At 34.9% G+C, this 26947-nt stretch overlaps 1 protein-coding gene across 1 annotated transcript in view; it reads left to right on the forward strand.

Annotated features, from left to right (window-relative positions):
• Positions 1-25953, forward strand: part of SYT14 (synaptotagmin 14) — a 147280-nt gene extending 121327 nt beyond the window's left edge. Inside the window, 2 exon segments of the mRNA XM_073807432.1 lie at positions 21256-21445; positions 25287-25953. Of these exon segments, the coding sequence (XP_073663533.1) occupies positions 21256-21445; positions 25287-25600 (504 nt within the window). The 3' untranslated portion in view covers positions 25601-25953.
• Positions 25954-26947: the final 994 nt, after the last annotated feature.

Consider the following 26947-nt stretch of genomic DNA (forward strand, 5'->3'; position numbering starts at 1 on the left):
ACAGTATTTGTCTTTCTCTGTCTGGCTTATTTCACTAAGCACAATATTCTCTAGGTCCATCCACATTGCTGCAAATGGCAAGATTTCATTCTTTTTTATGGCTAATATTCCAGTGTGTGTGTGTGTGTATGTGTGTGTGTGTGTGTGTATACCACATCTTCTTAATCCAGTCATCTGTTGATGAGCACTTGGGTTGCTTCCATGTCTTGGCTATTTTAAAGAGTGCTGCTATGAACACTGGGGTGCATGTTATCTTTTCAAATTAGTGTTTTTGTTTTTCCTATATATATCCACACCCAGGAGTAGAAGTGCTGGATCATCATATGGTAGTTCTATTTTTAGTTTTTTGAGGAACCTCCATACTGCTTTCTGTAGTGGCTGTACCAATTTACAATCCCACCAACAGTGCTACAAGGGTTCCCTTTTTCTCCACATCCTCACCAACATTTGTTATTTGTAGACATTTGATGATGGCCATTCTGACAGGTATGAGGTGATACCTCATTGTAGTTTTGATTTGCCTTTTTCTAATAATTATCAATGTTGAGCATCTTTTCATGTGCCTGTTAGCCCTCTGTATGTCTTTGGAAAAATGTCTTTTCAAGTCTTCTGCTCATTTTTTGATGGAGTTGTTTGGTTTTTTGATACTGAGTTGTATGTGCTGTCTGTATATGTTGGATATTAACCCCTTGTTGGTCATATTTACACATGAATTTTAGAATCAGCTTCTCCATTTCTGAGAAAAATGCCTTTGGAATTTTGATAAGGATTGCATAGAATCTGTTGATTGCTTTGGGAGGTATTAGCATATTAACAGTGTTAAGTCTTCCAATCCATTAATATGAGATGTCTTTCCATTTATTTAGGTCTTCTTTAAATTTCTTTCAAAAGAATGTTTTAGTGTTTTTGGTATACAAGTTTTACACTTCTTTTCTTAAATTTATTCCTAAGTTTTCTATTCTTATTGATGGTTTTGTGAATGGAATTATTTCTTAATTTTGTTTTCAGAGCGTTCATTGCTAGTGTATAAAAATACAGTTGATTTTTTTTTATTGAAGTATAGTTGATTTACAGTGTTCTGTTAATTTCTGCTGTACAGCAAAGTGATTCAGTTATACATATATATACCTTCTTTTTTATATTCTTTTCCATTATGGTTTATCACAGAATATTGAATATAGTTCCCTGTAGGAACTATACAGTAGGTCCTTGTTGTTTATCCATCCTATATATAATAGTTTGCATCTGCTAACCCCAAACCCCCAATCCATCCCCCCTCACCACCTACCCTCCTCCTTGGCAACCACAATCTATTCTCTATGTCAAACTACACTTGATTTGTGTATGTTGATCACACATTCTGCAGCCTTGCTTAGGTACACTCATTAGTTCTAATGTTTTGTGTGTGTGTTTGTGTGTGTGTGTGTGTTTGTAACATGTATGTTAGGATTTACTGTATTCAAGACCGTGTCATCTGTGAATAGAAATAATTTTATTTCTTTTTTTTCCCCCAATCTGAATGCTTTAACAAAGACTCTCACCTTGACCAAATTTTAATCAGGTTCCCCTGAGCCCTCTTTTTGACTAGGACTCTGCCTTGATCATGGTCTTGTCTTTAACCAGCTCAGCCCAGGCCAGTCTTAGCAAAGAATCCTGCTAAGTCAGTTTAGGGAGAATCCCCCCACTTTGATATCTGATCAGGTTCTTCATCCCCCCACTTTTGATATATAAGTCTTTGGCCTGCCTTTAGCAGTAGTGCTGTTAAGTCAGTTTAAGAAGAATTTCCCTACCCTTGACGTCTCTTCTTAGAAATTTTCCATTCACTGACCCCCTCACTCTGCTCATTGGCTACAAATCCATAGTTGTCTTTGCTACATTTGGAGGTGAGCCTTATCTCTCTCCCCAGTTATGATAATCTTGACACCTATTGCAGTAGTCCTGAATAAAGTTTTCCTCACTATATTAACAAGTGTCAGAATAATTTTTAACAGCCTTTTATTTGTTTTTCTTACTAATTGCCCTGACTAGATCCTCTAGTACAATGTTGAATTGAAATGTTGAAAGCAAACACCCTTGTCTTATTCCTGTTCTTAGGGGAAAGCTTTCAGTCTTTGACACCTAGGCATGGTATTATCTATAGGTTTTTCATATATGTGCTTTATGAAGTTGAGAAAGTTCCCTTCTCTTCGTAGCTTTGTTTACTGTTTTTATCATGAAAGGATGTTGGATTTTGTCCCATGTTTTCTCTGCATCTGTTGAGATGACCATGTGGTTGTTGTCCTTTATTCTGTTATTATGATGTATTGCACTGGCTGATTTTCATATGTTAAATAATGTTACAGTCCTAGGATAAATTCCACTCAGTCATGGTGTATAATCCTTTTTATATGTTTCAGATTTGGTTTGGTAGTATTTTAGTGAACTGAGGGTGTTTGTGATATGCATAAGAGAAATATACCTGTAGCTTCTTTCCTTGTGATGTCTGTGCCTGGCTTTGGTATTACTGGCCTCAAGGAATGAACTGGGAAGTGTTCCCTCCTTTTCTATTTTTTTTTTTTTTTAGGTTTTTTTTTAATGTAGACCATTTTTAAAGTCTTTATTGAATTTGTTCCAATACTGCTTCTGTTTTATGTCTTGGTTCTTTGGCCAGGAGGCATGTGGGATCTTAGTTCTCTGACCAGGGATCGAACGCGCATCCCCTGCATTGGAGGCGAAGTCTTAACCACTGGACTGCCAGGGAAGTCCCCCTCTTTTTCTGTTATGTGGAATGGTTTTTAAACATTTGGCAGTGTATTTGTTTCCTAAGCCTGCCGTAACAAACTGTGTGGCTTAAAACAACAGAAATTTATTCTGTCACAGATCTGGGGGCTAAGAAGTTTGAAATCAAGATGTTAGCAGGGTTGGTTCCTTCTGAGGGCTCTGCAGGAGAATTTGTTCCATGCTTCTCTTTTACCTCATCTTAACGTACATCTTAATAAATCTGCAAAGACCCTGATTCCAAATAACTTTACATTCATAGGTAACAAGTGTTAGGACTTATACATATCTTTTCGAGGGCACATTCAATCCACAACAGGTAGAATTTACCAGTGAAGCCATTCTGGCCTTGGCTTTCCTTTGTGGGAAGTTTTTTTTGTTGTTGTTTTATTACTAATCCAGTCTTTACTTGTTATAGATGTTCAGATTTTCCATTTCTCTTTGAGTCAGTTTCAATAGTTTATGTCTTTCTAGGAATTTTTCCGTTTCATTTAGATTATCTAACTTGTTGAATTGTAGATAATATTTCCTTATAATCTTCTGGAAGTTCAGTAATGATGACCCCTCTTTCATCCCTTCTTCAGTAATTTGAGTGCTCTTTTTTCTTGGTTACTCTAGCTAAAAGTTGGTCAGTTTCATTGATCTTTTTGAAGAATCAGTTTTCAGTTTTTTGCTTTACTCTGTTGTTTTTTGTAGTTTTTCTACTCCAGTCTTTATCATTTTTCTTTTCTTTGCTTCAGATTTAGTTTGCTTTTCTTTTCTAGTTTCTTAAGGTAGAAAGTGAGGTTATTGATTTGAAATATTTCTTCTTTTTTTTTTAATATAGACATTGTCTGCTGCAATTTCCCTCTAAGCTAGTTTTCACTGCATCCCATGTGATTTGATATGGTATGTTTCTCTTCTTATTCATCTCAAACTTTTTTTCTAATTTCCTTCATAGTTTTATCTTTGGCCCATTGGGTATTTATGAAAATGTTGTTTAATTTGCATATTATGAACTTCCAAAAAAATCTTTCTGTCAGTGGTTTCTAATTTAATTCTGTTGTCATTGGAGAACATAATTTGTATGATTTTCAGTCTTTCTGAATTTATTGAGACTTGTTTTTAACCTAATATATGGTCTATCCTGGTCTATTCATAGAGAAATGTTCCATGTGCACTTGAAATGAATGTGTGTTCTATTGTTGGGTAGGATGTCCTGTAGATATCTTTTAGATATAGTTGGTTTATAATGTTCATGTCTTTTATTTCCTTATTGATCTATCTAGTTGTTCTACCCAGTATTGAAAATGAGGTATTGAAGGCTCCAACTATTACAGTTGAATTGTCTGTTTCTCTTTTTAATCTGTTACTTTTTGATTTATATTTTAGACTTCTGTTATTAGGTGTATATATACTTTTATTGTTATATCTTCTTGATAGATTGACTCTTTTATAATTATGAAGTGTTATTTGTCTCTGGTATCAATTTTGTCTTAATAGCTATTTTGTCTGATGTTAATATAGCCACTCCAGCTCTTTCTTGGTTTCTGTTTGCATGGTATATCTTTTTTCAGTCATTTTACTTTCCATCTATTTGTATCTTTGACTCTAACTTATGATTCTTGTAGACAGCATATATTTTGTGTTATTTTCTAGTATACCATTTTAATTGCCTTGTTGTTTCTTTCACTCTATTTTTTAAGTTATATTCTTAGTGGTTTCCCTGGGGATTACAATTCGCATCTTAATATAAAATAATCTAATTCAAATTAATGCCAACTTAATTTCAATAGTATACAGAAACTTTGCTCTGTTCCGTTCCCCTCTCCTTTATGTTATTATTGTCATACAAATTACATCTTTATACATTATAAGTTCATCAACAAATTTTATAGTTATTCCATGTCTTTTAAATTAGATAGTGAATAAGTTATGAATAAGTTATGTATTATATTCCTGTTGCTGCTGTAACAAATTACCACAAACTTAATACAACACAAATATATTATCTTACAGTTCTGGAGGTCAGAAGTCCAAAATGTATCAGCCGGGCTGTGTTCTTTCTGGAAGCACCAGAGAAGGATCCTTTTTGCTTTTTATTTTTTTCCTTTTTTCAATTTCTAGAGGCCATCTGCATTCTTGGCTCATGGCCCCTCCCTTCATTTTCAAAGCCAGCAGCATAGCATCTTCATATAGCTCACTCTCTCTTTGCCTCTTGTTCTTCTGCCTCCCTATTATAAGGGCCCTTGTGATTACATTGGGTACATTCAGATAATCCAGGATAATAACCTATCTCAAGATCCTTAACTTAATCACATCTACAGTCTCTTTTGCCATATAAGGTAAAATATAGGTTCTGGAGATTAGGATGTGGACCTTTTAGGGCCAGGGGAAGCATTATATCAGCCTACCACAAGTTACAAACTAAAATACATTTATTCTGACTTCTGTATTTACGTATGTAGTTACGTTTACTGATGCTCTTTGTTCCTTTGTGTGGCTCAAGTTACTGTCTAGTGTCCCTTCATTTCAGCCTAATGGACTCCTGTTAGTATTTCTTTTAGTCAGGTGTATTAGTAGTGAATTCTCTCCGTTTTTGTTTATCTGGAAATTTCTTGATTTCTCCATCATTTTTGAAGGGTAGTTTTACTGGATTTTCAGTTCAGCACTTTGAATATGTAATTATACTTTCTCCTGGCCTCCATGATTTCTGATAAGAAGTCAGCTATTAATCTCATTGAGGATACCTTGTACGAGATGAATTGTTTTTTTTTTTTTACTGCTTTCAAGGTTCTCTCTACTTCACTTTCTACAGTTTGACTCTACGTGTCTTGGTGTGAATATCTTTTAGTTTATCCTACTTGGAATTTGTTGAGCTTCTTGGATGTGTATATTAATGTTTTTCAACACATTTGGGAAGTCTTCAGTCATTATTTCTTCAAATGTTTTCTGTACCTTTCTGTCTTCTCTCCTCCTGGAACTCCCATTATGCATATGCTGGAATACTTGATGGTGTCTGACAGGTCTTTGAGGCTCTCTTCCTTCTCTTGATTATTTTATTTTTCCTTCCACTCAGACTGGATAAAAACTGGATAATCTCAGTTGACTTATCTTCAAATCTGCTAATTCAAATCTGCTGTTGACCCCTCTGTTGAATTTCTTATTTCAGTTATGCTTTTCAACTCCAAAATTTCTTTAAAATTTTATATCTCATTATGGATATTCTCTATTTGAGAATTTGGTGAGACATTGTTCTCATACTTTAATTCTTTAGACATAGTTTTCTTTAGTTCTTTGAATATATTTAAAAGAGCTGATTTAAAATCTTATCTGTGAAGTCCAACATCTGGGATTCCTCAGGACAGTTTCTATTGACTGCTTTTTCTCCTGTGTATGAGCCATATTTTCCTCATTTCTTTGCATGGCTTGTAATTTTTTCTGAAAACTGGACATTTAAAAATAATTTAATGTTTCAACTTTGGAAGTTGCTGCTGCTGCTGCTGTTGCTGTTGTTGTTTTTTTGTTTTTTTTTTGTTTGCTCTTGGGGCATGCTTTCAGTGCTCCAGTGTTAAGTTTACAACTGTGTCTTAGCTTTCACTTCATGCACGCACAAAGCCTCAAGGTCAGCTAGACATGAGAGTTTATGACCTTCTTAGGTCTTTCTTAGGCATATGCATAGTCTTACACATGTGCATGGATTTTAGATTCCTAGGGATGTGTTGGAATTTATTGAATCCCCCTATGAACCTCTCATTCCCAAGATTTTCCTTGTAAGTTTTTCTGTCAACCTCTTGTTAGCCCTAGTTGATACTGCTTTCTTGTGAGGCTGTGATGTGAAACAATTGCCACTGATTGTTTCCAACAAACATCCTAAGGATACAGCTGTACTGTACACCTATATCAGGCTCTAAGTAAGGTGAAATCAAAACAAAGCCTGAGAATGGAGCTTTTCAGGGACTTGAAAGACAACTCAAGTAATGATAATTCTCTGGGAATCAGACTTTGGAGAAGCTCCAAACCTTTTCTTACCCTTCCAGTGTCATCTAGACTGCTCGTTTTCACAGCTACCATAGTTGTGAGGCTGTTGGTTTTCAAGGCTATCATGGAACTGGGGAGAGGGAGATGGGAATAGGGTAAATTTAAAATGCCCCAACGCGTGGTTTTCAGCCACTTTTCTTGAATAAATACTTTTTGGATCATTGCAAATGTTTGCTTAATTTACAGTTCTGAAAACATTGATTTTAACAATTTTTGCCAGTATTCTTATTGCTTTTATGGAGGAACAGATTGTCAGAGGTCCTTACTTCACCATTCTCCTCTTAAGTATTTTTGAGTAGAAGTATGTCACTGTCAAAGGTAATTTTATGGACATCTAGTTTACCAGTGTCTCATGTCTTTCCCCTGGCATGGAGATTGGTGACACAGAGTGCAGTAAGTGGACTCAAAATGGTCATCCAATTAAGTAAAATCTAATAACATTATCAGAAGAGAGCTACAAGGCCAAAAGTTCAAAGAACCAAAAGTAAGTAACAGACTGAGTGGACCAGAAGGATGACCTAACTGAACATGGAGACTTCTCCTTTGCCTGCTCTCTCCCCATCCTTCACATCCCCCATTTCTCACTCCCATGTACCCATGACAGAGTGCATACATCATGGTGTACAGGAAGCGTCAGAATGGGGGAAAGCTAACTAAGATGCTATTGCATTGTAGACAAAGTTTTCTTGTAGTGGTCTATTTTCAAAACACTTATCAGATGTTAGCTCATATAACCTTATAACTGGACAGACCATGAACAAGAATCTGTATTTTATAATGGAGAAGAGTGAGACTCTGGATAGGTAAGTTACCCAGAGTTTTAGAGCTAGTAACAGGTAGCATTGCTCTCAGCTCTTCTGATTTTTTGTCAAGTATTCTTTGCATTACTAGGTGATAACACTCTCTTAGAGAAGTTTTTATAGTAAGGATGAACCAATTTTGAGATGATTTCTGGAAGAAAAACCACTAAGATGTGTCTGGTTGGATATGTGAGATTTAAAAGAGAGAAGATGCCTAAGATTTCTAGCATAGAAAGTATAATTTCTGTGCATTGCAACTATCCAGAATATAAACTCTACTCTAACATGGGCAAATAAAGATCAAATTGCTAATTCAAATTGTTAATTCAGTGAAAGAATCAGGGAAGTAATTACTGAAGATTTAATTTAAGCCAAAATTACCAATTTTGCTAATTTTCCACAAGGTGTCAGCAGCACTTTAAACAATAGCAATTGTAGAGGTTACTTGGAATGCGATATCTAAATTTGTTAAATATTATGCAAATTGGGAGTCTGTTATTTGTTCCCACTATCAGATTGTTTGTACTTAAGTAATTGAAAATTTTCATATATTATTTAGTGCTACATTCACTATTTTACCATCTGCATTATTATAGCCTTCCAGCCTACTGTAGGGTTACCTAACTATAATACTAAAGTATAAGTTTAGACTTCTCAGAAGATTCAAAATATTACATATTGGAGAAACTGGGTCAGCAGGGGGCAGCACAGTCTTATAATGTTTAAAATTTGGTCATTTGAAAGGACCATTCAGAAACAGAAGGATATAAAGACAGTGTGGTACATGGTTTTTCAAGTTTTTCAAGCATTCCCATCCTTTATTTCTAATGAAATATTATTCGTAACCCAAATATATAAAGTAATTTTACTAACAGAAATCTTACTTATAATATTTATTTATAACATCAAACACCAAAAATAATGGAGCTGTTTCTTGAACAAAAAATTCAGAATAACATTTTTGAGATAGTACTATTTCTGTCTTCCTTTTATAAATAAGGAAATTGAGTATCAAGGAAATTTTAAAACATGTCCAAGGTCATACAGATGGCAAAATGTCATAGTTTACATGCAAACCAACTGTCTTACTTCAAAGCACAGATACTTACAATTATACAATTGCTGATAATATGTTTTAACCTTGCTTCAGCTCTGAAATTAAATCCATATTATTTCTTTCTTAAATATTACACAACAAAAAAATAAGTCTGATTCACAGATAAGGAGTTACAAATGGTAACTTTTTAAAAACAGCTTGCTCTGCAATCTTCAAATACTTCTCAGTAAACAGATATGGCAGGTGAATCTTTAGTCCAAAATACAAAATTAAATCTCCAATCCAGAAATGCACTGGTGTTCTCTAATATGTTAACAATTGGTGTAACTACTAAGAAAGTTGACGGTTATTCCGTGTTTTTTAGGTAAAGAAACTAAAGCATGGAGATGCTAAGTACCTTGCCTAAAGTCACATTCCATAACTGACAGACCCTGGTAGTCTGACTCCAAGGTTTGCTTTCCTTACAAGTACACTGTATCACCTATCTTAATACTCCTTTATGTGCATCTATAGCTATTATTTTAGTTTTGAAATAGTTAAAAATATATTTTAAAAATGAAATTCAATAGATTCCATTAACCACAGTTATAAAACCAGTAGCCTTTGGATAACAGAATATAACCCAAAACTTAGGAGGCATTTTGTAATAATTTTCGGCTGTTGTTTTACAATTATCATTCTATTTCAGTTTCCAGTAGTAAAAAGAAAAAATTATATTTCTATTAAAAACACAGATTCAGATCATCTCATTCAAAACAAATTATTTAAAGGGAAGCTTTAATACATTTGGAACACACTGACCTGCATAGGGAATAACTGTGATTCTAGCACTCTGTTAGGTTAGTGTCCAATTTTAAAAAGCTCACACCTCCCCTGGGTATGTATGTGAGGGCATTTCTGGGGTGCAGAGTCTGTACTACATTAGCAATACAATATATGTTTCCATGACTCAGATACCTTAGAGAAAGAAAGCTTTTGCAGTTTTCAGAAATATGATAGATCAGTAAGAAGACAGAGAAGTCAGCTACATTAATTTTGAAACAAAAGCCCTAGGTTTTAACATGTGCTAAAGCTGTCAGGTTACAAAAATCTTACATGATTATGCCCACTCTAACATGTTTCTAGATCTCCAGTAATAATTATAATAAATTTATTTCTAAATAAATTATATTATAATCATAATAAATCAGATATTTTTAAAGTCTGTGTTTTCCTCCAGGGTAAAAAATTGCAATTTTTTGCTCAAGAGGTAAAGTATACACAAAGACAGACTACAAGTGCTTCTCAAGGAAAGACCTTTCTCAACAAAGTAAATTGTGACTTCTGCCCAAGCACTCAGTCATGTGCGTGCTTGGCCTTACATTATTTTTCTGAGCTGCAGACCTGAGATGTTGCCCCCCGGTCACTGTGCCTCTCTTCCTCTCCACTGCTTGTAGAGCAGGTCCAGTTTTTCTCACCCCCGCATTTCATGTTTTTCACAACTTATTCTTTTCCTTAAACAATCTTTATTAATTGCTTGCTGAGCAAGAGGTACTGTACTAATTTGGGGACATAAGAGATGAATAAAACAAAGGTTCTACCCTCAACAGACTTACAGTCTAGTAGGAAAGACAGAGCAACAGTTATAGTGCAGTATAGTAAGTTTATGATGGACATGTTCACCTAGTTAGGTGAGTAAAATTTGGCTTCAACCTTGCTTCCTAGAGCTACATTTTCCACCCCTCTCCCAACAAGCATCAGCTACACCAGATCAATTTATTTACCAAACGTGCTATCAACTTTTGGGCCTTAGCTCATCACACTGTCTAGAATGCCCGTCCTTCCCTGTGCCTTTTGAAATCCTTTTGGGGCCTACTTCAAAATCTCTTCTCAGGAATATAGTTTCTGATATCCCAGAGTTTATCACATGTACCTGTATTTTCACATAAACCTTTCAAGACATCATAGTCTGCCTTAAAATCAATTCATCTCTCCCCTAGAACAGTGCTTAGTGCAGAGTAGACATTCAATAAACTCTTATACTGCTGACTTCCAAAACTGTTTTGTTTCTATTCAATACTGTTTCCTTCAGTAAGATAAAACAGTATTTGGTCTATTGATTACTTTTTTGCGAGTAGCCTAAAGTCTGGTCACAAATAAATTAAATCAAAATTGTGAGATGAATAAGAGTGTTTCTAAAAGTTATTACACAAATGAGAATATAAATATTAGATATGAAGGTGTGATAGATACTGTTGATTTTCTACCAGTCTACAGTCCCCATTACTTCTTAGTTCTTTCCTTACATAACATCCTATTTTGTTCAAGTAGCCAAACCTAGGTAATACATAATTCCCACAGAAAAAAACAATCCCCCTTGAAGATGAACTCACATTAAGAAAGAGTATAAGCAGAAAGAAGTGATCCATCATGAATGACAGCAGACCCAAAAGATAGGTTGGCATCTCTAGGACATGAACTAATAGAACACTGTGAAAGAGGTTATAAAATAAATATGCTTAAAATGAATAAAGAGCTAAAAGAAGTAACAGAAACCACAAGGAAAGAACAAGACAATACTAGAAAAGAGGCAGATTTAAATAATGACCATATGGAACTTCTGGAATGAAAAAATAGAGTCATTAAAAATAGAATCAATGAAAAATATGAATAACAGGGTAAGGAGAATGAAGGGTAGAATGAGAATGTTAAGTACATTTTCTTATAAAAACTCCAGAGTGAGAGACTAGAAAAAGTGAGAGGCAACATTTGAAGTACATAGATCATCAGGTTGAAAAAGTGCAGGTGCTCATAGCAGGATTATCAAAAATGAATCCACACCTTTAAAGATTACAGTGATAGGATGAAACACCAAAGACAAAATGATAAAAGTAACTAGAGAAAAGATAAGGAAAGGGAACAGCAACTGTCTAACAGAAAGCTTCTCAACAGCCCTAAATACCAAACGGCATTGGTATAATATCTGTAAGGTGCCAAGGCAAATAAACTATGAACTTAGAATATTATAGCCACCTAAATTATTGCTAAGGAAGGGGGTAAACTCCAGATATTTTCAGTCAAAGACCAGGAGAGTTTAGCACTCATAGCTCATTGCTGGGATAATTACTAAAGCATATACTTGTGTATGAAGAGCACTGAATTCAAAAGGAAGAAATAAGATGGAAGAAGTGATGGTGAGCTGAGAGATTATTGAGTATGTAGAATATCTAAATAAGCAGAGATAGATCGAACAGAAAACTACTAGCAAAGATATGAAAGATTTGAGTAACACTTTAATTTAATGTTATGTATGTGGGACCTCTACTTAATAAACGTAAGCCTATGTAGAACAGTTACAAATGTCAACCATATATATGCCAGGCCACAAAGGAAGTCTCCACAAATATCAAGGAGTCAATATCATATCAACTTTGTTCTTTGACCACATTGGATTGAAATTAAAAATTCATTCAAAAATATCTGTGGCACACACACATACCACATGCTGGACATCGTTCTAGTTATTTGGTGTACATTAGTGAAAAGCAGAAATAAATTTTGACCTGCATGGAATTTAATTCATTACGGGGGAGGGGAGACTTGAGATACAGTAAAGGTAATAAATATAGTAAATATATAGTATGTGAGAAGGTTATAAGTATTATGGGTAAAAGAAACAGTGAACAGGATCAAGAATGCTAGTTGGAAAGGAGTTGTAATTTAAATAAGAGGTCATTGGAGACAATGTAACATGTGGGCAAAGACTTGGAAGAGAGGAAGGCTTAGTCGTTTGCATATCTGGAGAAAGAACATTGCAAGCAGATGGAACAACCAGTTCCCAGAGCCCAGAGTACATGTGTTGTCTTCAGGAAAGAGCAAGGAGGCCCATTTAGCTAGAAGTCCAAGACTGAGGAGTAGAATAGCAGGAGGTAAGGTCAAAGAGGCAGTTCTCCTCCCACCCCTCAAATCTATATATCTAGATATGCAAACAAACAAAAAACTCTCTAAATGAACTCAGGGTCAGAGAAGAAAGCATAATGGAAATTAGAAATATTTAGAATCAGACAAAACGAGAACACTATTAAATTTATGGTGTACAGATAAAACAATATTATAGGGAAATGTATAGCCTTAAAGATATTTGTAGGAAGATATGAGTGCAAATCGATGAGCTAAATATTCTTCAACTCAGGAAGTTACAAAAGGAAAACAAGGAGAAATTAATGAAAGAAAAAAAGTAAAGAGGTCTAAAAAACAAAAGCTGGGTTTTTTAAATTGCTGCTAAGTAAGCCTCTGGAGGTAGATCAGGAAAGAAAAACATTACATTAAATGAAAGGGAGGACATAATCATCAATTCAGTGGAAATTTCAGAATCATAAAGAGAATAAGTCTAGAAAAACAAGTTTGGAAACTTAGATGAAATGAGCAATTTTTTTGGAAATATAAATTTCTAAAAACTGATTTAGGAATAATAGAAAACATGAAATGACTTATTACCATTAAGAAATTCAATCAGTAGTCAAAAAGATTCTTATAGAAGAAAGAGAAAGAAAAAAGATAGTTGAGTTTCAAAGGCAAGTTTTACCCAACTTCAATGAACAAATAACTTCCCTGGAATAATATCTGTTTGATGAAATGTGTATATATATACATACACATACATATATATATGTGCATTTTTTTCTGAATTCAATTTAACATTGTTTAACTTGAGGTTTCTGCCTATGTTTCTAAGTGAGATTGGTTTATAATTTTATGTTCTTCTTGTCTAGTTAGTGTCAAAATTATACATCTCAAAAGAGAAGCTGGGTACTTTTCCTTTTCATCCTCTGAAATAGTTTATATAGCACAGTAGTTGTTTGAGAGCATGGGGAAAATTTTATAAACTTTTTAAACCAATTTTATAAACTTTAATAAACCAATCTCACAAGCATGTGTGCAGAAATGCCAATTTAAATATGTTCATATTGAATGTAGCAAAAAATAATATGTGCATGTAAAATGCAAAATTTCTGATAAGAGCAGGAGTTTTTATGACCATTTTGATAAGCTGGAGTTTTTATGACCATTTCTCCATGACGATATATTCAAACATTAGTAATAGAAAAGATTTTGTTTTTGTTTTACAATTTTTGCTGTATTTTAAATCTTATCAATAAGTTTTCAGTGTTAACATGAAACAACTTTCTGTATGAAAGAGAAAGTGAGAATTTTCTACTTTTTTTCCCACTCTTCATTAGCTAACCTGTATATCAGGTATACTGTGTTCCCTGAGTGTAGTAACATTCCCTTTTGCTGACCCATCTTTTCCTCTTCCTTGGTTCTTGCAAGGCTAAGGCCCTCAGACCAAACCCAGCAAAGAGACAGAGGGAAGTAGTCACAGTTGGTGCAACCCCTCAGTAGCAGGGTTGATAGTCCTTAGTGAAGGCCAAGGGGAAAAAAAGCAGGGCAAACAAGTCAGTTGAATAGGCTCTGTAGTAGACATCTGTTTTTTCTGCCTAGCATCCATGTCTTCTGTGGCCATAGTGTCCAGATTTTGCTTGGGAGACCAACTTGCTCCTGTACTTTGGATGAAGTGACTTCATTCCAAAGCCCAGAATTAGATCTCACGTGTCTTAACTGGTGAGTTCTAGGGTTTTGGTGAGAGCAATCAGGATGATGTCTTCCTCTTTCCCACAACACTCAGAGCCACTGAAAACTCTGGCAACTTGGAGCGAAGAGTCTACCTGAGAATAAAGCCAAATTTGGGAAACAAGCCTAAGGAATGGAGGAGAACTGTTTCCTAGTGACATGGGTTGAAGCCTGGATCAGTGAGCACCTGAAGCTACCCTTGTATTAACTGTTATATTACAGAAGCTAGTAAATTCCCTGTGTCTTGTAAGCCAGTTAAATTTGGTAGCAGTTTGGTGGTTAAGTGCCTGAAGCTTCTCAGCACCAGGCTTCCCTGGAGGGAGGGAGACAGACTGATGTTCTGCAGGCTGAATCCTAGTGGAAGTACAGGGGCCCATAGACGGCAGGAGGGCTTGCTGCTGCCATCCAGCTCTCTGTCCGTCCTTTTGGATGCTTTCTGTTTCTGTCCCTCCTGTGTTTTTGGTTGGGAGCTGTTGATGGCCTCTGTACCCTGTTGCTTTGGGGCAGACCCTTCCTGGGAGGGCCACTTCTTCCCCCCCGCCAGTGGCCATTGTCTGTCACTTGCAACCAAAAGCATCCTGATTCCAACACCACTCTGAAATGTAAACTATCCACCCATCCACTGCTCATCCCAGTAAGTTATCCTTTAGAGTCAATGGGTGTGTTTTTACCGCTACCAAAATACAGAATGGCTGTCCTTTACACTGGATTGGGGAGGGCGTGGAAGTGGAAGGGGGGTAAGATTTGGAGCAGCTGTGCTGTTCTTGCTTTCTCCTTCCTTAAATTGCCTCTGGTTATCTCCTCCTTACCTTGTCTGATAGGCACTCAGTGCCTTGGGGCTAGGGAAGGGCCCCCGAGGAGCGAGCACCGCTATTGGAGATGCAGCTCACCAGGTTTGCAGCAGGTGGCTGCCCTCTGGTTACACTTCAGTGCCCTCATCGCTCCATTTCCAGGAAAGTATAATGGAAGCATTTTGGGTCAAATTACCTTAAAAAGCAGAAAATTTCTTCTAGCCACAGTGAAAAATAAATTCAACAGAAAATATTCAAATTCATAATAATTATCATTGTAGAGTTCATCACTTTTACCTTAAAAGTACTGAGTAGAAGTGGTTACAAGTAAGGTGGAGTCAGTTTAGTATTAATAAAAAGCCCCATACGTTTACTTAATAGGAGTTCTGTTGTATTTTCAATCTTACTTTTTTCTCTCTATATTTACAAGTTCCTACCTGATTTTAACCTATTAGCACCATTAAAGACATGTAATGTCTGCCATAAGTACTAATTCTGCTTATGGTAAACATTATATAGAGTTTATTCACTTTTCTGAAAAATTAAATATTTTTTTTTCTACTTTTACAGAATTGCTTATAATCCTTCACCCTAGGGCAGAGGACTCAGGCGGAAAGAGAAGAAGTATTAAAAAAGAAATAAAGTATTATGTTAGATGGGAGGAAGTTATACTTTTACTTTAGGGAGCCTATGGGACGATTCCTTTAAGTAGACCCAATTATGATTGGGATTTGTTTGACTTTGGGTTAATCACCTGCAGTTACTGCCACCTAGGGAAGCCTCAATTATAAATTAATGATGGAGTCTGCAGTGAGAGTAGGTAGAGATTCCTGAATACACACTGAATGGAGCAGCATGCCCTGAGGAATAGTTGGAGGAAAGATGCCATTTGAGTATATAGTATCTGTATTTAATTTGTCTTTACTGCAGTTGCTCTATTTATATAGTTATTCTATACTGCTTTTGCTGTAATCAGTGATCCCCTTGGATTGCCACACCTATACCAACCCTGGATAGGCAGTTACACTGATGGCAATAGAAAGACCATGAGATTAGCACTTTTTCTAAGGTATAAATTCAGAATGAACTCTTCAGACAATAGTTTTTTGTTTTTTCTGTTAAATACTACTGTATTTCAGCTGGGCTTACTAAAATAGAATGTGATCACCAAGAATCTTATCACTCTTGCTTTTCTTTGTTGGGCTTAGAGACAAGGACATTTTTGCAGCAGTAAAGCAGGGAGATAAGTTAGCTGTTTTTCTCAGGAGCAAGAAAGACCTTTCCCAAGACTTTCTCGGGCCATCGCTTTGTTGCGCAAAATCGGCAATATGACCTCTGTGTTGATAAGAAAATATTAGATTCACATCTTATTATCTGACAGTAGGTTAATATGAAAAATGCTATACTATGAAAAATGTATTTCACAGTATTCTAACAGATGCTGCTAGTATAATAGCCTAATGTAGCAAATGCACCAAATGTGCTTGAGCATGTTTTTGACACTATTTTCATAAGTGATGATATATCCTAATTGAAACTTACTAAAATTATGTTTTCTCCTCCAACTGTCATGAAAACATACCAAACTATGTGTTTTGTGTACCCATGATTTAGGAATATAAGATTTATCTTCCTTTTGGTTTTCTGCTCTACGGTTTAGAGTTAGATTTGAAAATATGAGATTTTTATCCCTCTGAATATTAGTCCCGTGAGCTAATTCAGTCACCAAGTATGTATTAATTCTCCTTGATTACTTGTATAGGCCAACCTAGATTCAAACTTGAAGACTTGTATAAGACATTTTTAGATTTAAATCTAAAAATCTAAATCCGTAATTTTTAAATCTAAAAACTTGTTATAGAAAATAGTATTATAGTCTTTTTTTTTTAAACTCATGGAGTGAATCCCTTTAGGAATGTTCAAAGAAAGTCCTAAACATTTTTATTATTGTTAATTTGTATATGTTGTATCCTTGTGTCATGTAATTCTTTCATTAAATCTTTTTTCTTGTGAAACCAAACACATAGTAGAAAAGTGTAAAAGGCAGAAATGTACAACCCATCTAACTACCATCCAGGTCAAGAAATAAAACATTACCAGTACCCCTCAGAAGCCCCCATGTCCTTCCTAATCACTGTTTCTTCTCTCTCCACCCCTAGAGTTAACCAAAATTTTGACTTTTAAATTAATCACCTTCTTGCTCTCTTTATAGTTTTACCACCTATTCATACATCTGAAATACTAGGGTTTAGTTTTGCCTGGTCTTTATTTGGTTTTTGTTTTGGTTTTTTGTTGTTGAAATTTACATAAATGGAACCGTACAGCTAAATATCCTTTTAGGTTCAGCATTTTGCACTCAAAATCATGTTTGTAAATGTAGTTATAATTAGTTTCATTGCTGTATAGTGTATATATACTGTATGTACAGTATAGTTGCTGAATTATATGAAGTCACCACAAATTGTTTATCCATTCCACTCTTTGAGGTCATTATAAATAATGCTACTATGGACGTACTTTCATATGTCTCTTGGTAAACATTGCACATATTCCTGATCGAGATGTATATATATGGAATTGACAGATATTATGGTATGTGTATTTTTAACATCTTAAAAGAACATATCACTTTACACTATAACCATTGGAATATGAGACTTCCCATTTCTCTGTGTCCTCACCACACTATTGTTTTAGCCCAGCTATTTGTTGTGTAGTGTTAGCTCATGGTTTTAATTTCCTTTTCCTTGATTAGTAATGAAGTTGAACATCATTTCACATATTTATTGACCATTCTTTTGTGAAAGTGCTGATTCAAGTATCTGTCAAGTGTTTTTATATTGTGTTGTCTTTTTCTTATTGATTTATAGGTATTCTTTACATATTTGGGATTTGAGCTAATTGTGAAGTATATGTGTTTCAGAGGTGTTCCACCTTTGTTGTAAATTAACTGTCTATTATGCATGGATTACTTAGTGGACTTTCTATTTAACAGTCTCTTAGACATTGTTTTATCACATTGTCTTAAATAATGTACCTTTATTATAAATTTTTATACTCAGTAGAGCAGAGCCCCCTATCTTGTAATTTATTTTATTATTTTTATTCTGGTAAGAACATCTAACATGATATCTACCCTTTAACAAATTTTAAGTGTACAATATTGTTTACTGTAGATATAATATTGTACAGCAGATCTCTGGAACTTAATCATCTTGCAGAACTGAAACTTTATACCCATTGAACAGTAACTCTCCATTTCCCCCTCCTCCAGCCCCTAGCAACCCCCATTCTACTCTCTGCTCCTATGACTGACTATTTTAGATATCACATATAAATGGAACCACACAGTATTTGTCTGTGACTGACTTATTTCACTTAGCATAATGTCCTCCAGGTTCATCCATGTTCTCACATATGGCAGATTTCCTTCTTTTTTAAGACTAAATGATATTTCATTGTATATATATACCGCATACATTTTAGAATTAGCTTGTCAAGTTCCACAAAGAAACCTGTTGAGATCTTGATTATGATTGCATTTATTCCATCAATTTGGAGACAGTATTGCAAAATTGAACCTCATAATTCATTAACATAGTATATATAGCACTTCTAAATTTCTCTCAATAATAGTCATAGTTTTCTGTATAGAGTCCTTGCATGTCATTTGTACATTTATTCCTAGATATTTTATATTTTATGTTGTAATAAATATTATTTTGAAATAAATGTTATTTTCGGATTTGTTCCTGGTATATAGGAATATATGGATTCTTAAATTTTATCTTTGCAGGCGACTGTAATACCTCTGTGGAGTGATTAGATTTCACATGTGCATAACTATATAGTATGCATATAAGGACAGTCCAAGTCATTATACCTTTTATTTCATTTTATTGCCTTTCATAAGGCTAGGACCTTCACTGGCTGGAATCTCCAGTGCAGTGCTGATTAGAAGTGGTAATAGTTGACATCATTGTCACATCCCCAATTTCAAAGGGGAAACATTAAAAAAAAATTAAGTATGATGTTACATGTTGCTCGATTTGGTTTGCTCAGCATTTATTTAGAGTTTTAAATCTAAGTTTATGAATGAGAAAATCCTGTAATTTTTTAATAATGTCCTTGTCGGATTTTGGTTTTAAGGTTTTGCTAGTTTCTTACAGGAAACTGGGGAGTGTTTCCTCTTTTCCTGTTATCTGAAAGAGTTTGCATAAGACTAATATTATTAATTAGAAGTCACTATTGTAGCCATCCAGCTAAAGTTTTTGAGTTTTATTTTGTTGGTTTTGGAAAGGTTTTTAATTGCAAATTCAATTTCTTCAGTAAGACTGTTCAGATATTCTATTTCTTCTTGTGTCCACTTTGCTCAGTTGTACTATTCTAGGAATATGTCCATTTCGTCAAAATTTAAAATTTGTTGGAAGAAAGCTGTTCTTACTCATTTTTTTAAAATCTTTTCATGGCCTATAGAATATGTAGTAGTGTCTTTTTTCATTCCTGATATTTTTTCATTTGTGCCTTGTCTCTTTTATTTCTGAATTGGACTAACATTTATCTATTTTTATTAATCTTTACAAATAATTTATTTTAGTTATCATTTAGTTACCCATGGATTATTTATATTTGTTTCCTTAATTTCCAAATGTATAGGAATTTTCTTCACTAGAACTTAGTTTGGATTTCTAGCTGATTCAAAAAACATTCTGAATGATTTCCATCATTGAAATTCATTTTTGAAATTCGTTTGCTTTTTTAAATTTATTTATTTGTTTGTTTGTTTGTTTTTGGCTGCATTGGGTCTTTGTTGCTGCACGCGGGCTTTCTCTAGTTGCAGCAAGTGGGGGCCACTCTTCATTGCGGTGCGCTCCTCTTGTTGTGGAGCACGGGCTCTAGGCACGTGGGCTTCAGTAGTTGTGGTTCACAGGCTTAGTTGCTCTGTGGCATGTGGGATCTTCTCAAACCAGGGATCAAACCTGTGTCCCCTGCATTGGCAGGCGGATTCTTAACCACTGTGGCACCAGGGAAGTTCCCGTTTGTTTTTTTTTTTTTTTTTTTTTTTTTTTGCAGTACACGGGCCTCCCACCATTGTGGCCCCTCCCGTTGCGGAGCACAGGCTCCGGACGCGCAGGCTCAGTGGCCATGGCTCACGGGCCCAGCCTCTCCGCGGCATGTGAGATCTTCCCGGACCGGGGCACGAACCCGTGTCCCCTGCAACGGCAGGCGGACTCTCAACCACTGCGCCACCAGGGAAGCCCCCGTTTGCTTTTTTAATAAATATTTTTGTAAAAACTCCACTGCATGCTTGAGAAAATGTATGCTTTATAGTTGTAGGATGGAGTGTTCTGCATATTACCATTAGGTCAGTTTTACTTATTGTGATATTCGAATCTTCTACATCATTACTGTATCTATTTGCCTGCTTGTTTGGTCAGTTACTGAAAGGAGTATGTGGACAACCCCACCGGTTGTGGATTTGCCTATTTCTCTTTCTAGTTCTGGCAATTTTTGCTTCTTTTATTTTGAGCCCATGTTATTAAATAATGCAAATTTGGAATTACTTTATCTTCCTGGTAAGTTTGCAGTTTTATCATTATTGAGTGTACCTCTTTATCTCTAGTAATAGTTACTGCCTTAAAGCTAACCTTGACTGATACTAATATAGTTACACCGCTTTTCTTTTGGTTATTATTTGCATGGTAAATATTTTCCCACCCTCTTTTTTTCAATTTCTGTATATCAGTGTTTTACATATTGACTTATAAGTAGCAGATTTTGTGTTTATTTCATCAAAGCCTGCCAATCTTTGTCTTTAAAGGACACTTAAGACATTTACATTTAATGTAATTGAGTCTGAATCTGTGTCGGTCTTTTAAGGTCAAAACATCTTTTAAACAATTTTTTTACATTCAGGAAAGAGTTCATTGACACCTATGAGTTTAAGAAATTTATCTTCTCTGATTTGTATCCAAACATGCAAGAATTTATCAGACCTTCTCATCTCCTGTCATTCCTTTGACTGCTGTATAATGAAAAGAGATCCAGGAACTAAAATATGCTAAGAACATTTCTAATCTAGTGTTTTGGGAATTTTGCATACAACTCTTGCTTTTTTCATGACTTATCTACCTAATTCCAATAAGCAGGGCATTACCAATGTATCTATTAATATATCTTTTTTTACAAAATACTATAAAGATTTCATTTTTGATTGCAGGGCTGTAACTCCCAAATGAGCGCGTCAGAAGTCTCCTGTAGTGAAAGTACATCCTCCTGTCAGTCTCTTGAACATGGCTCAGTTCCAGAAATCCTCATTGGCCTGCTTTATAATGCCACAACTGGGAGACTATCAGCAGAAGTGATAAAAGGCAGCCACTTCAAAAACTTGGCAGCAAACAGACCACCCAGTGAGTGAAAAATATTTTTCTTAATTCTAGTGTTTTCTGTACTTATGAGACTCGCAGTGTAGGGCCTTCAGTCCTATCATTTAGTCTTAACCAATCAATGATGGTTTAATCATCAGCTAATCTGTTTCATGTTTTCTATTTCCAGCCATTTGGGAAGTAGAAAGATCTGAAATTCAAAATATTAATTGTAAGGTGGCAAGACTTTAACTTTTTCTGTGTCTGCAGAATGAATTAGCCCCATCATAGCCATTATCTTCTAATGCCAGAAAAAGTTACAGGTTTTTTTTTAAAGGTAGTAACACTCCACAAATATGATGACGAATGCTTATAGCTGTTGTTTTTAACTGAAGATCGATGTCATGTTTCCTGTCTGCATGCAGTACTATGAACTAATGTGTGTACTTCTATATTTTTCCTTCTTTTCTCCCTTAACAATTTAAGAAAAAACTGTTTCTTCACATTTTTCCTCCTTTAAAATTATAAATCAGTACTGCCAGCAGAATCTTTTCTTAAATGGAATGTGCTTTGCTTTTACCAGGACAAACAGAATAAGGAATAGTTTGATATCTATGCTCGATGCTAGGAAAGGAAGGCTAGATGGTGTAGATACCTCTGCCCTGTCTATATGCCTCTCACTCTTCTCTCTCTTATCTCTCTCCCAGCTCAGGAGGCTGGGGATAGGTTATGCACAGAGAAATTGTCATGCAGTATACCTCCAAAATTATTTATTGTGATCTGTAGAAATAAACTGGGAAAGTAGCAGCCTCTTTATATTTCTCTAAAATTAAAGCTGTTAATAACGGCCTAAACTCAAAATTTGAAAGGAAATCTTGAATAATAATGCCAACCTTAAATTTGATTAAAAATTTCTTACAGACTTGCTTGAAGCAATATTTCACTCCAAGTATCAAATAACGTTGGAGGGGAAACTTTTTCCACTCTTGAATTAACTTTACTTCTAAATATCCTAAAAATTATTTTTTCAATCAAAGTGAAAAGTCATAAAAATATATTTAGTGTGCCCTCAGTAGTACTGGAAACCTCACTTCTTACATACATCATGCAATGTATCTGTGCCTTCATTAAACGTCAGAAGACCAAAGTTAGATTTCTATTTCTACCCTTGGACGAGTGACCTAACTTCCCTAAGGCTGTTTCCTTATATGTAAAATTAAGGTTGTGTTTCTCACAGGGTAACTGTGATACTCAAATCAGATAAAGGCACGTAAAAAGGATGGAATTATTATTTGTCCCCTTTTTCCTTTCAGAAGGAAACATTCAGAGGGTGGAAAAAAGCAATTACTAGAGTAAAGAGCTTTGGAAGTGTGACTTGGTTATCGTCATTAATCCACACTAGGAATGCAAACTCAAATGGCCTGGGAAGTAACTTAAATGAGCAGAATTTGTAGATGAGAGAGAAGGAGCATGGAGAGGCCTGTGATAAATGCAGGGGTGCACACCCTGCCTTAAGACATTCAGATTCAAAATTTTTGAACGTGGTCTATTATTTGGGGTTACATTTAGCCACAAGCTGTCAGTTTGCAATTCCTGCTTAGCTAATAGTTTAATTTTTTGACAAATCTTTAACTTGAAATGCTAGAAAGCAGCAGAATGAAATGACAGATTTGCCTTTCTGTCCTTGTTGCTGAACCCACTCTGATAGAAACAGAGAAACACTAATCAGAACTAAAATGAAGCAGGGGGTGGGTGGAGGTAGGGATGGACAATAAACAAGTTAAGAGAGATTTGCATCCACAACATAGAGTAGATCTATCAGGTTAAAGAATAGGTTATAGCAATTTCCATTATTTTAGAATTAGATCTTCAGTAGTAGGACAGTTCATGGTATTAGCTGGGAAGTAACTAGTAGGTAAATATAAGTCAACATTAAAACTAATTATATGAAGTAGAGTATTTATAAAGTAAAATATGACAATTTTATCAGTTTGTCTATTGTATATAAGATTGTGACCCTTCATATATACCTAGGTTCTAAATTTTGAACTATGTTATAGACTGACTAATCCAATTTTTATCCCAAAGGAACAGTGGTAACATTCAAGAACAAAAATTTTGGTAGTTCTATTTTATTTTGCATAACTTAATTTTATATTACATTGGGAGTAAAAAAAAAGTGTTTGAAGTGTTAAATATTGCATGGATAAACTTAAAAATTTAGAAAAATAATGATCCTTTAATGACTTTTATTCAGTCTTTTATGGTCCGATAATTTGCATGATTCTATGTTCAATGTGCTTTAGACCAAGAAAATGTCCTTATAAAGGTGTCCCCCTTTAAAACAGTGTAATTTTTGTTTAAGATGACACAATGACCTTAAAAATTCTCATTCCATGAAATTTACCCAACATACCCTTTTTTCAACCCTCTACCTGAATTAAAATGCTAAAGTTTTGTGTTCTTCCACTCCAGTGAACAGTGTTTCCTCTTTAATTCTAACCTTTGACCCTCTTTCACCCAACAATTGACATCTGGTCATTATTTCTTTTACTGCTTTCCACCCCCTGTTGTCAGATGGACTGTTCTGTTGTCTAAAACACTTGATAGGTGGACAGGTTTATATAATCCGAGGTGAGTTCCTGTAGAGGCTAATTGGATGTTGTCTTTTCATGCAAAAACAAAATACCCTAAAACTTGCCAGCAGTGAAGCTGTCCACCATGTTGATTTCCAAAAAAAATGCACATTTATTATCTGTGGTACTTTAAAGAAAACTAACTTAGAATTTATCTCTGATTATGGATGATGGTATTCAGAGTATCTATAAAACTAGCAAAACTTTTTAAATTAAAGGTTTATTTTTTCATTCATTATATTTTGACTCATAAGTAGAAATAGCTATTTCATGAGAAATATTGCAATTTTCATTAAAATTAATTGAAATTTTGATATGAAGTACACATGATGGATCTACATGCTGAAGATAATTTGCATGAGTCTAAAGAACTTGAAAACACAGTTGTTTGAAAAGAGGGTTTATCTCCCAAGTAACCAGGTAATGAACTGTTATGTTTCACTTGGTACACTAAACATCACATCAATTTTTTTTTTTATAATTCATGAAAATAGTTAAGATACCATACCTAAAATTTCACATTAAATTGTGCCAAAAAGGAATCCTGTAGTATTTAACTATCCAAAAAGCACATTAAATGTATTCTTGCATGAAACCAGGAGAAAGTTTTACTTGATTTGCTAAACTTTGAGCCCTTAGTGCATTTGGCTTCATATTGGCCCTTAAATGTTTTAAAAATATATTTAAAAACCACATCCATGCAGAGATTTTTTTGACATTTCATCCTAAGCTGTTTTGATGTCATCTTTGCATTCTTGTCTTTCTCTTTCCCTCCTTACCATTTGCCTTCATTTCTATTCGTTTGTTTATTCTTACACTCTGAAAGCACAGTGGAATGCTTTACAGTGTTGTGGCTAATTGAGCTTGCTAAGTGTTTATTAATGCTATGATGTCCTGCTTAGTGAAGCTAAACGGGGGTGGGGATGGGAAGGGCGGGTAGTGGGAGGTCAAGGATGGGGGTGGGAGGGTGGAGGAAGGATTATGAGGTATACCTTTAAATTCTAACTCTAATGTAGAAATAGTGAGGTTAAGATATTATCACCCCCAAAAGATTTGATGCCTACTTAGCATTCTCTGTACTTGTCACATTTTATTATCATTTAATCAAAATGGAATTATTGGATTTCTACTAAACATGGTATACACCATATCCTTATAAAGTATAAACACTTAATCTTCTCAACAAGTGTTACAAGAAAGACGTTTTGAGTTTGTTTCAAATATCTGTGGTATGTTGTTTTTTTCTATAGATACATATGTTAAATTAACTCTACTGAATTCCATGGGTCAAGAGATGTCCAAATGCAAGACATCCATCCGCAGAGGGCAGCCAAATCCAGTATACAAGGAAACGTTTGTTTTTCAAGTGGCCCTATTTCAACTCTCTGATGTGACACTCATACTGTCTGTGTATAACAAACGCAGCATGAAAAGAAAAGAGATGATAGGCTGGATTTCTTTAGGTCTGAACAGCTCTGGAGAAGAGGAACTCAATCACTGGACTGAAATGAAAGAGTCGAAAGGACAGCAAGTATGTAGATGGCACGCGTTGCTAGAGTCGTGATGACTAGGATTAATGAGCAATTGCAGTTCAAGGCAGCATCATTTCTGAGTACAACATTACTCTTCGTACCTAGTCACCATGGGAAGATCTATTCTTTGAAGAATCACCTTTAACATTCTACCCAAATGCTTTAAATTCTGTGGAAAGAACATCTAATACTGACATAAATGAAGAAAAGAAGTGTCTCTAGTAGAGCTTGTTTGAGAAAATGAGAAACTTTCATCTTTCTTAAACTGACAATCCTCCAGAACTTTAAGAGCATCGTTTTGGTTTGAAGTTAATTTTACTCTAGCAAAAGAGCCAATAATTTTATGAAAAATCAAAATTATAAATGATTTTGAAAATCAGAATTTTTAGTTACAGCACCCTTTTAGGTCACCCTCCATATACACAGGACATATTTTGACTGGCTCATCCCTGGTGTTCGTAATGTTCTTTAATATGAGAAAGTCATTCTCCAGCGTTGTCAGTCAGATCTAACGGTGAAAGGTTTCAATCACATTGAAAATCATTTTATTTCAGATATTTTCCCTTTGTGCACTTAGTTTTGTTGTGCCTCAGTTCTTCTCAATAGCACTAAGTCTAAGTGCAAGCAAGTATTCATTTTCATAAGGGAATGTTTTTTATGTGTTATTTTAAGAAAAGCTCCCTTCTTCATTTGCCTCTGATTTTGCCTGATCCAAAGAGACCAAGTTACTGTACTGGTCCTTTGCAAGTCTTCTAGACAGGTTGTACTGTAGACCATGTAACTTTCTGTTGAAAGCACTTCCTGTATTCTTGTATTCCAATGTAGGAAGCTAATAGAGCAGGACTTCACTTTAAAATCTCTTTCAATGGTTGACTCTTTAAAATTGTAATAACGTGAAAATACATTTTTTACAAACTAAAAAAATATAGTGAATAAGCTGTTGAAAATTGAAAACAATTCAAGTTAAAGAAAATTTTAGTCATCTGCTCTGAGTATTTAGTAACCAACACTGCATAAAGCAGGTAGCATTCAAATAAGAAACAGTTCTCTTCACTCTTTCTTCAATTTGTATTTGTGATCTAAAGACTCTCCAGTTCTAAGTGTGAATCAGAACATCATGTTAAAAACAGTTCTGAGATTCCTTAAGACGTTTCTAGTGACTTGTGACTAGATTTTTTGAGATTTACAGGTACGTTCTTCAGCGTGATGTCATCCTGTGCCTTCCATGTAAGTTAAATTTGCTCATACAGCTTGAAAGTTGTATTTGCAAAATTAGGCCTTCAGTTTTTATAAATGTGAAGATTAGATTCCTCAAAGCAGTGTCACAAGATCTTTATTTCCTCAGAAGTATGTAAAAGTTGTATAATGTGCTAATTTTT

This window comes from Tursiops truncatus, chromosome 1 (assembly GCF_011762595.2).
Source record: "Tursiops truncatus isolate mTurTru1 chromosome 1, mTurTru1.mat.Y, whole genome shotgun sequence".
Taxonomy (NCBI): Eukaryota; Metazoa; Chordata; class Mammalia; order Artiodactyla; family Delphinidae; genus Tursiops; species Tursiops truncatus.